The sequence below is a fragment of the Rhamphochromis longiceps genome, linkage group LG5 (assembly GCF_057381845.1).
Source record: "Rhamphochromis longiceps isolate RC_006_pf linkage group LG5, R_longiceps_female_GT1.1, whole genome shotgun sequence".
NCBI lineage: Eukaryota > Metazoa > Chordata > Actinopteri > Cichliformes > Cichlidae > Rhamphochromis > Rhamphochromis longiceps.
This window is the reverse complement of record NC_140561.1, coordinates 38,173,250-38,184,995: the sequence shown is the minus strand read 5'-3', so window position 1 is coordinate 38,184,995 and position 11,746 is coordinate 38,173,250. Positions and strand designations below refer to the sequence as shown.

The window sequence follows — 11,746 nt, the reverse complement described above, 5'->3', positions numbered from 1 at the left end:
AAGATTATTGTATTCTTAATAAGTAGACAGTGGAAAATCTTTTATTTAAATGGCAATCTAGTCATAATACAGGTGAAAGGCTGCATTTCAAAGATTATTCCTGTGGAGCTAACGTTTTACTTCCATTTATTGTTTTTGTATCACAGCAGAGGAGCATCACAAGTTTAATGTCAGCATCACCATCAGTTTCATGCACCTTGAACTCAGTGTCAGTGTGAATAAAACTACACAAATGTGTCCATCCTGCATTGAGCGACAGACGTTTTCTGTAGTAGTGCAAAAAATAATTTTATTAAATGACTTCACAGCATTTTACCAACTAACAGCTACAGTAAGGCAAGGTGAAGTGACACAACAGGCAGTTACACTGAATACTCTGGAAGCGAGTCATCAGCTTTTATGTGGAAACTTATCAGTCACATCAACAGAAAAACAAGGGGATTGTTTTAATACTTTTGGAAGTCCACATGACATGATGGCTTTGTCTGGTGTGTGATATTGAAAGCTTAACACACGAGAGTGAGTTTAATGTTGAGAAGAACAAACATTTATTATAAAACTCACTGTACCGCTTCCTTTTTCTGCCAACACATAGCTGTGTCTTTATCGCAACAGAAATGAATTTACAAACTTAACGTAAAGTGTGAGAAAGAAAAGAAATTAGACTGTGACACATCATGAAACTACGTGAGGGCAATTCATAACGGAGTTTCCAAAATATTAATGTTCTTTAGAAAACATAGCCAAACATTCAGAGCACAGCGCAGCAGACAGTCAGCTTTAATTTGGGGGTTTTAAATGTAAGAGCCTCTAACAGTGTTTTGGGGGTTGCTTAGCTTTGTTTGTTTGGAAAGTTAAAAAAAAGGTTTGCTTACACGGCAAAAGTAGTCGTTCTGAAACATAATAGACTAATTTATGTCACTGCGTAACGGACTGATGTAAAGCCAGCATGGAGGCTAGTTTGACACATCATGAGTAATGGGAAGCTGCCTTTGCTGAATCTTACAGTAAAACTATTTTACTCCTCTGAAGACCCAGTGACATGCTTTTATTTCCATGGAAACAGCAATGTGAAACATTTCATTAAATAAAACCATTTTCAACTCCCTGATTTAACATCAAAGTTACCTTAAAAAGCCCAGAACATTAAAAACATTATCAAGACACTGGGATTTCAGATACCACTGTGTCAGTTCAACTGACCAATTAGAACATATGGGGGAGGGGTGGGGGGGTCTATTGTAAAGGCCGCACAATAATATAAGTGGACTGTTTCAGAGAGAGGGCAACAAAAGGTGTAGCCACAAATAATGTGTTTATTAAACATTAAATCATATAAACCTAATCTAACAGACCCAAACAAAGAACTAGCATGTGACAGGGGGGCTATTTTCATACTAAAACCAACATTTTTTAACACTTGTGTGTAAAATGGTTAATCTTCAAGATGATTGTCCTATGACAATAACTCAGCAGTCTCTTTTTCTTAATTTTTCTTCAAGTCTGGGCTCTTTTAGGTCCGTGCATGAAAACAGGGATTTAACAAAGCAGCAGTGAACGGATGACTCCACTCCATTTTCTTCAGACCCCTTTCACGCCCTGGTCATTTCACGGCATCAGAATTTTATCTCAAGTAATTTGCAACGTATAGTTTACCACGATAGCACCATTTATAAATTCAGATGAAAACAACTAGGGTGATATAAAAAAGTAAAAATACATAATTAGTGATAAATATTGTAAATGTCAAGTGATTTTTTTGGGCGGGGGCAACTAAATCTTCATTGGCATCATCAATAGGACTTTTAAAAAATCTCGGGGCATAAAGAGTCTTCATTTCTAAATTTGAGGTAATTCATGTTATTTGAGTTCATCACAAAAGTGCCTCCGTCATCCAAAGTAGAAATTTATGATGGCATTTTGTAGTGGTGAGTTCAAGTCTGTGAGGGAGGGGGGCTGACACGCTCGTCATTTCCCTCCTGCCATGATTTTGAGGTACTGCAGTGCATTGTGGGCTGCGTTGGCTCGGGCACCATCTATGTTTGGGGCGAAGCCGTGACACACGGTGATTGGCTGCGTGGAGAGCTCCACGAGACACTGACACAGGCCGCTGAGACTGCGCTCCTCTGAGAACAGAAGGAACAAAATACAAAATCACGAGTTTCATTTTTATTATAAAATTGATATTTACAGGATTGCTGCTACTTTTTAAATAATATCATAACATATGTGTGGTGTACTTCAGAATGAAAGATTTGACAGTTAACATTGTTATTAATACTGTACATCTAATTCAATGTACCGTTATCATATACAGGCATAATAATAATATGATCAAAACTACTGTAACTAAAACATATATAAGAATATAGTAATAACTACCCTCATCTACTGCGTACTTTAAGAAAAACTAACACTTTTGTCACGATTACATAGATCATATAGTTTGCAGAAGATAAAATAATGACCGTGACAGGTTTTAATACTAAAAAAAAGAAAGAAAATGTGTGTTAATTACACAAATAAATCGAGCAGAGATAACAAACAAATGCCAATAATTCGATTCATTAATGTAAATCTGCTACGTTAAACTGTTGTTTCGGTGAAGAGCTTTAAGCGCCTTGTGATTTGGCGCTATATAAATAAAATTGAATCGAATTGAAACTGTCCACATTAAAAAAATGGTTCTACATAAAACCAAGATAACAAGCAGCTGCAGGCTACTTCCTCAATATCTGGTGACAGTAATAACGACCACAACACAGCTTGCCTTTTTTTTATGGGCATGACATCAAAATCTACCCTTTATCCTCTGCAAGTGCGTGCAGATGGTGCAAACCAGATGTGAAACAGTAAGAGGCTTTCACAACCTAACAGATCTTAAGCAGCGCAGTGAAAACTCCACCGAATTACCATATTTAACAGATACTAACAAAAATGCAGCTCTTCCTGTCAGCAGGCGCATCAGCAGCGGCTCTTTACGCTTTGTATACCATCCTCCTTTTAACAAGAATGCAAGAACGCAAGAGAGAAGTGTGACAGGTACGGTCTGTGAACTCACCAAGGTCCAGGTAGCTGACATCAAAGCGCTGCTCCAGAGACAGTTCACTCAGCAAAGAGCAGAAGTTGGAATCAGAGGGCATGCCCAGAGGGTGGCTGCGGAGTTGGAGGATCTTCTCACCGGCAGAGTTACGCAGAGAATCCCACGTGCAGCTGAAGCCTTTACTTTTACCCGACTCCGCTCTGCTGCCCATGTTCTGTGCATGCAGGAATTAATGGACAATGTCATTACGTGCAAGAACCATGAGACAGAAGAGTAACAACAGAGCATATGAATCAGAGATTATGCTAAATTAATAATGCTTCAGGAAATACAGAAAAATGAAATTTACAAAAATAGTTTGTTACTACGTAGAAGTGAACTAAACTCTAATTCCTCTAATGATGCTTAATAAACATTTGTCAGTCAGTGTAACAGCGTTTGATTCCCACCATAGTAAATGTATCATCTTCGGCATCAGGATCATTGCTGGTCCTCATATCTACGGGGACATCATGTATGCGTGACAACATCTTAGCTGCTGCGTTTCTCTTGGCTAGCTTCTTAGATGTACCACTTCCTGGAGAGGAAGAGGAGATTGCATCAGAAACCAAAGGATGTGCTTGATATCTCTTAAGTTTTCATGCTTTAAGAGAGTAAGTCAAGGAACGTCACAACTTAGTTGACCAGTGTGAAAGGTGTAACAAAAGATATATGATTTTGCTCAGTTTTATTAAGCTGTTTTCTATCAATAATATTTCATTAGTGAACACACACACACCCACACACAAAATTGTGTTTTCATGTCTTTGTGGGGACATCTAATTGACACAATGCTTTTCCTAGCAGCTTACCTTAACCATTAAAATTGAATGCCTAACCCTAACTGTAACCCTGACACTAAAACCACATTTTGAGTCTCAAAAATGAAACTCGTGGGTCAGGCATTTTGTCCCCACAAAGATATGTAAGCATGGTACACACATACACACATACACACGCGCACGCAGGCTGAGAGATTGAAACAAAGCAACGTACCGATTTCTACAAATCTCTCCACTCTGCAGGTCATGGTGAACTCTTTGCGATGTGCTGGACCAGACTCTTGAGTGACCGTGTACTCTGGCAAACGCCATCCTTTCTGCACCACCAGCTCCTGACAGAACAAAGTAAAAAAAGAAACCAAAAGTTGGAAAATTTATAAGCCGCAGAAATAATGAGAGCAAAATGAAACCTTGGTAGCTGTCTGCGTTTACCTGCAGAGCCCCTACAGGGTTGCATTCAGACTGCTGTGAAGTGCCTGTGGTCTTCATCTCTGACTGGGCACTACACAGAGGTTGAGAAAAAACAAAAAAGGAAACAATGAAACCACACAACGCTCTATCTTACTCTTGTTAAGTGTTGAAATGCTCTTCATAACATTCAGGCTGGCCTGCTTATTAGATGTTTAAAGCAGACTAAGCTGTATGGATAAACATTTTTAAATAATTTTAACTGTAATGAGGTTGTTTTATAAGAAAATAAATAAAAATTAAACAGAAAAACTGACCCATCTGCATCAGTAGACACATCAACCCCAATAAACCCGTCTACTCCAATACCAACTCCAGCAGGACCTCCGAGGCCTCCCTTTAGCATCTTCAGAGCAGCCTCAGCTGCTTTGTGCTTGGCTGCCTTCTTGCTGGGCCCCTGGCCGGTGCAGCTGATCTCTCCAACGGAGACGCGGAACGTGAAGTTGGGCTGGTGGGCCTGTCCCTCGGCCTTCAGCAGGTCATACACTGGGGTCTTGCCTATCCGCGTTCCATACTCCTGCAGCAGACTGATGGGCGTCTTTCCGGGATTCACAGCCAGCATTTGCTCAATACTACATAAGAGAAAAACCTCGCATGAGACAGACTCTCCAGAAACACCTTTTCATGCAAACAAGAAAAATAATTGTATATAGGGTTTAATATACTGTGTGTAACTTCATAGTTTTACTTTGTTATTTCTTATTTATTTTTATTTTCATTTTTATATCTATATTTATTTTATTTTTTAATCACTCTAGTTTTTTATTCCATTAAAAAATTAAAACAAAAACTATTAGGAGAGTAAAAATCTCACTAAATATTACGGGGAACTATATTTTTGATACTTTTTCTATATATTTTGAATTCTCTGTCTTCAAATTAGAGTTACAGAAACAATTACAGTTACATATATCTATGCTTATATTCACCAATTAAAGGAGATTTTAATTCCCCTGAAACTTGACAGAAATATCAAATAATGTTGACAGAAGAGTAGAATAAAAAAATGAAGTAAAAAGAAGAAAAATGCAATGATTTCAAAGTCTGATCTGTATAAAAATATATGGCTGCAAAAATGATCATAAAACATCTGTGCAAAGTTGTGCTTCATTCTCACTGGAGAAACCAAACAGCCACTTCATAAATGCACGGCACAACACAGAAGAGCCACCTCGACAAGACAAGACTCAGCTGTACGTCTGCATCTAAAGGTCAAAGGTCACTCTTTCAAGGATGTCAATATTCACATTTTGGACAAAGAAGACAGTTTGAAAGAGGAGTGAAAGAAGCCATCTATTTGAAGCACCATTTTTGAACTCTCTGCCACCTATAGTGTAGTTTTGCGATCTCTTCCCATGTAACTCACATGATAGGGTGAAGCAATGTCTCACAGTGGGTTCACCCGAAACCTCTGCTGATAATGACCAACACCCTGTTTCACATCTTGGCCCATGTGATGAGGCACATGATCAACAGTTGCTTACAATCTAGGACTTTCCAGCATTTGGTCTTAGAACTGACGTAGCTTCTCAGATGAGAGGTAAAACATCTTCAAGAAACTCAAAGAAGTCCAGTCCCTTTTCTTTCCAAGGTCCTTAGATTACGATGACCTGGACGACTGAGAACCTACACAGACATTTCTTTCTCAAGCCTTCAAGTGCAAGCTGTCCACAGTAATGTGCTTTAATAATGAATAATTCAGTGTTACAACTAGATAAGCTCTATGGAGCTCAGGTCCTCAAACATGGATAGACTTAGACCAAAAAAACAAACAAAAAAACCTTTTAGTGGAGATTTCCTGTTTAATGCACGTGCTGTAGATCAATACAGCCATCGCTGATCTAATTATTCATTAATAGTCACTTTCTATGGGAAAGGGGAAGCTTACAAAAGTTTTCAGTGTGAGTGTAGCCACTTTATTATCGGAGAGTCTGAACACAGTGTGGAAACTGAGTAAAACACCACGAATGTCACCAAAGTCTCCAGCAGCCCCGATGCCGTCATTCTGGCGTCACAGTTTTGCAACATGCAGCTGTCAGGAAAAAAAATGCTAGCAGCTCGTGTTTACAGCTCTGTTTCTGAAACCCTACTAAAAGCCAGCCTTCCCGTCTTGTTTGTTACTGGAGGAGGAGTGTGGTGGTCTGACCGGGGGAGCTGTTAGCTTAGCTTTACCTGGAGCACCCGGAGTTTCTCTTCCAGCTGTCCGATGCTGTCTCGTCGTTCATTCCCTATTTCACGCAGACAGAGCCGGTCGGTTTCGGATGGCAGATCCCCCCCACCAAAACAGACACTTGCTTTCATCAGACGCTGTTTATTGTTCCCCCTTACAGATGATGAGGCGACGGCATAAAGCAAAGCCCCCCCGTCACTGCCGCCCCGACAGACTACAATAGCGGAGTCCTCTGGCGCGATGATATGACGTCATCGGCTCACTGCGAAACATCTGTTTTGGCACATTTAACGTTGAGATTTCACGAAACATGTCTTTCTATGGATGGTACAGACAGAAGTAAACAACAGGCGTCCTCTTTCTTTCTATCTGTCTTTCTTTCTTCTCGTTTTGTTTCGTTTTTCTCTTGTAAACTGTGTTAATTAATGCCTGTAATCATCTTTATGAGGTAATATTGTAGAAATAAAGAATATAAAAAAAAAAACAAAAAAAAAAAACAACAACAGGCGTCAATCCAAGTATTTATGCACATTAGAGAGGTAAAAGATTCAGACATTCTTCTTTCGGCTGTTCCCTGTAGGGGGCGCTAAACACACCATCTGCTGTAGCATCGTCTTCTGTCACACCACCCTACTACATGTCCTTTTTCGCTGCATCTATGGATCTTCTCAGTGGTCTTCATCTTTCCCCCAGCTTGGCAGCTTCATCTCCAGCTCAAATCTCAGCATCTTCAGCTCTGCCTGCTGTCTTTTGTGAGAGCCATCATCTCCAAACCGTGAACATGGTCCACATTTTTTGGTAAATGATCGCTTTCACGGTAGCCAATCTTCCACCTCAGGCCACTGAGGATTTAAAAACAGATTGATAAGAAAATAGAGAAGTCCTGCATCACGTTGACTTACATTTGTTACTTAACTTTTAAGTTATTTGTTTAGCCTGTAAATAAAAAAAATGGCCTTACAGTTTATTTTTTTACAGTAATTTCTACAGTTGTATATGTTTTGCATGAGGTAGCTACACTGTGTATGTGCCCAATTATAGGCTACAGATTTTGATAAGTTTTACTGGGAATGGTGTGGTGTTCCTAAATGTAACCAGAAGAGGGCGACAGTTAGCTATAGATTTCCCCTGCTGACAGCCCTCCCTGTCGGGTCCCTGGGATGTCCAGCACCTGTCATATCCACTACAGACCAACGTGGCAACACGAGAAATTCCTTTCGTGTAGTGGACTGACCACCCTAAAGCTGAAAATAAGGTTTCGAAATCAGATATGCCCCAAAGTGTTTATTCTGAAAACATCCAGAGTTAAACCTCTACATGGAATAAAAAGGTTATAAACTTTCAAAATAAACATTTTCAGCACTTTTAATTTATTTTAAACAATTACAATGAAAAATAATTTACCCAAGTAAATGTTTTTACAATGATATTACAGTCAGGCAGCTCTTTTAATTTGGGATCTTTTCCCCTGCTTGGTTTGGAAAGATGTGTCTTCATAAATAGCCAAAGGAACCGTGCAGACCCCAGAAATCATCTGAACCCACAACGTCAGAGTCTCCTTTCCAAATTATGTAGCAGCGCTTTCGTAAAATGTTTCATTTTATTAGCATTTTCCACCTTTCCATGAATTATCTTTAATTCCGGGGATCAACAATTAATCCCATGATGGTGCGCTTGCAAAGCCCTGCTGGCCACTGTCGAACCGGAGCTCTGAAAACTTCGTCCACTGGCATCAGCGTGTCAGTGTGGATAAGCCCGCTTTGCCAAACGCAACACAAAGTGAACTGGCCATGACAATGAGTAGAGCTGCCTCCCATTTGAACTCCTAAACCTACAATCCGAGCAGCGTGATTTATCACTGACCCGAGTATCTGTGACCGGAGTGCACCCCTCCTCCTCATTACTCATACTTTCAGCGTTAATTTGTCTTATTCTCCGAGACTTTATTTATCAGCTGAAGGCTCCAATTTATTGACCTATAATGTGATAATGTAAGCGTTTTTATTGAGCTTGTGGTTAAATCTTTGACTGAATGAGATCAGCGATGAATGCCATCTCTTAGCAGTTACAGTATACTTCATCCAAATTGTATGCGCACATCCACAAACACACTTTCCTTTTCCCTGCCTTGGCCTGGTGCATTAGTATGTGTGGTTCTTTGCTTGCCAAAATCATCAGTAGATATCTTGAAGCCTCGAGCTGCTCTTTTTCCCTCCTTCCACAATATGATGTGTTTCCTTTTTTGTGTGTGTTTTGATCCTTCTCTTGCGGCCAGGCTGCGCTGTGGTGAGGCGCGGGTTCGAGTGGCGCTCCTGTGTTATTTTTGGCAGCAGCAGTGGTTGGTGGCTGTTGAGGAGAGAGGAGACAGAAGGGGGATAGCATGAAGACCAAAACCAAGGCTGTTTAAGGGATTTCTGTCTGAAGGAATTGCTTTGTAATGATCGCACACTCATTATGGATGTGCGTGCGTGCATATACATTCACTCACGCACACAGAAAAAAAAAGCTGGCATGCACATTTGTTCATTTAACACTTCTCAAACACCTCATATACATGCTCCCATTCACGGACCACACACTCTGTGGCTAAATTGCCCAACCTGTGATTTCTTTTTTCTTTTTCACTGAATCTACACGATCCACTAGCTGTCATTTGAATATATCAGCACAGTCACACATTTGGTTAAATTTCTGTGTTTCTGTCACACTGGGAGTATCTTTTGCTGTGAATGTTCTCTCTTTCTCTGATGGAACCAGACTGAGACTGACATGCTCAGGCAACACGCAGCGTCAGACATTCACGCCCCTCCCTCTGCGCTTCTGAAAACACCATTTGAAAAAGATTTTCTCCGACTCCGCTCTTGGCCACAGATCAAGAGAACGTTATTACTCGACTTTATTTATTTATATATTGTGGTGGTAATGTGTGTGAATGTATGCGCGCTTGTACGTATGTGTGAGTGAGTGATATGTAATTGTGTATGTATGTGTGTTAACCCGCAAAGATATTTCAATTTCTTCAGAATATTAAATAAACATGCAGCAGCAGCAGCAGCTTCAGTGAAGCGCTGCCTGCCAGTGGGTTTTGGGTTGGATGGGTGGCGGTGGTGGTGAAGGGGGAGAGGGGGTTTGTGGCCGTGGCTCTGGGGGGGTGAGGCAGCTCATGGTCAGGGCCCCCGCCGGACACACTGGCGCCTCGCGCTGGAGGACTTCTGAACCACCACACTCCTCCACCAAACCCTGCCAACCCTGGCTCCCAGCTCCCACTTCCAACCCAAATCGCTCCGTTCTACTTCTGCGTTTCGACTCTCTGTCTCTCTCTCTTCTCCCTCCTTCCTCCCTGACTGTTTTTTCCTTCTTCAGTTTCCTCATTCTGTTGATTCGCATCCAGATTCATTTACTATTCGACTCCGTTCTTTTTCTCACTTACTGCTGTTCTTTCAGTGGCGGTTCTCCCCGACTCTGTTTTCTCTACCTTTTCTCCTGAGAGCTGTGGGTTTTTACACCTCCGCCACCCCTTCTCTGCACTGTCTCTCTTAAATCCCTTCACTTTAAATGTTCCAAGGAAGTATTTAGTGGCTTGACTTAAAAAAAGTAAACAAGGATGGTTTGGGCTCTGTGTCAGTCAGAATACCGTCAAGATAGTAAGCATTTTCAAAAGGAAAGAACACTTTAATGGTGCTCTAGATATTTGTAACGGTATTAGGTTATAATGGGCCATCAATTTTCTGAGTGGTTTTCCAACCAGCTCCAAGAGATATAGGCCTGCTTGTCTTGAAAGAAAGAAACTTTCCATCATGGCAAAAATGGGGTAAACCGTGCTTTGCTGTATATGTTCTCGTGATAGATTCTGTTAAAGCTGTGATTTGCACGCGAAGACAGTCAGGATTGGGCGTACGTGATAATTGACAAACAGCCCACGTGTGCACCTCATTCAAAGCCTGTGTGCAAACGTGTGTGTGTGTTTTTTTCTTCAAAGAATATCAACTGCACCTATTACTGCGCATATTTGACTTATGGATGCCAAACATGTCTTTACGTGTCACACATGCAATTTTCTTAACCTAATTTTCCCCTGGAAGCAATTTGTCATCCGGAGGCCATTAAATGGGAAGCATATTATCTTTTTAAAGGGGCACAGAGTCACCCACAACCCTCCCACAGTTCCTATAAACAAAATGGCCTCATTTAGTGGTGCATTTGGTGCGTTGGGCAGTGAGGGAGCACTTCTTTTTAAACTTTAAAGGAACTTCACAGACTAGGGGAAAAAAGCTTTAATATTGTAAGATTAGCATTGGAAATAAGAGAAGCATTACAAGTTTGATGGTGTGAGGCGCACGGCTTATACTTGATTCATTAACACCAAGGTCGGCCAAACCTCGATCGCCAGTGTTACGGTGAGTGTAGCACAGCGAGGAGATTTAGGAAGTAATGCAGTAGGATTGGGATTGAGTGGAATTTACTGCGCAAATAAAGCAAAATCCACAAAGATGCTTAATCACTGAGAGACATCTTTTGTACTTTGAACTTTTTCATAGTGCAGTTTCCGCTTCAGCCACGTAAAGCATTGCTAAAAAAGATAAAAACAAATCACCAGCAAAGCATGCTTGACCTTTTTACCTCTTGCCCTCTGTTACCTGTAATGTCTTTCTCCTTTACCTTTGTTTCGTTTAGCCTGACCTCTTTTGCTCTTCGGGTCGTGCTATGGTTCACTCAGGTCACTTTACTTTTCCACTTTGCCACTAAAGCCTTATCTTGTCGTTACTTGCGGCCTGGCTGTTGAGCCTCTGGGCATGCTGACATTCTTTCCCATTTCAGCCCACTGTTCGCCACAGAGACCCAGGCACACCTGCAGACACCTGCGCTTTTGTCCTGCCTCTCACAAACCCCCGCCCGCACATGCGGGCAGGTAGAGGTAGGGGTACTTGTGCCTGTGGCTATATCAGAACACAGCCCATTGTTTTATGTGACTAATCAGTTAGGACCGGATAATAGCAGGAAAAGAGGTTAATTAGCATTTTGTTCAACACATCACGATGAGGGCTTTCATTCTAATGAACTGGAATCTGATCCCCTCCCCGGAGTAATTCATTAAGCTTGAGTTTGCGTAACTCATCGAGTCGTCAACGCTTAACAAAACACCGGGCGAGGAAATATTCTAAAATTGCTTCTTTGTTTTTGTTAGATCGGAAATTAGTTGCACGATGGCTTAAGCAGGTGTGTCTAGGATCCTCTGGAATAACC

At 41.1% G+C, this 11,746-nt stretch overlaps 1 protein-coding gene across 1 annotated transcript; it reads right to left on the bottom strand.

The window, feature by feature from the left end:
• Window positions 1-262: 262 nt before the first annotated feature.
• On the bottom strand, window positions 263-6,728 carry tarbp2 (TAR (HIV) RNA binding protein 2). The gene is made up of 7 exons (XM_085407560.1): window positions 6,505-6,728; window positions 4,590-4,904; window positions 4,297-4,366; window positions 4,079-4,196; window positions 3,493-3,620; window positions 3,062-3,257; window positions 263-2,126 (listed from the first exon to the last, which is right to left on the bottom strand). The coding sequence occupies exons 1-7, from the start codon at window positions 6,555-6,557 to the stop codon at window positions 1,969-1,971; spliced, it is 1,038 nt and encodes a 345-aa protein (XP_085263686.1). The 5' UTR covers window positions 6,558-6,728; the 3' UTR covers window positions 263-1,968.
• Window positions 6,729-11,746: the final 5,018 nt, after the last annotated feature.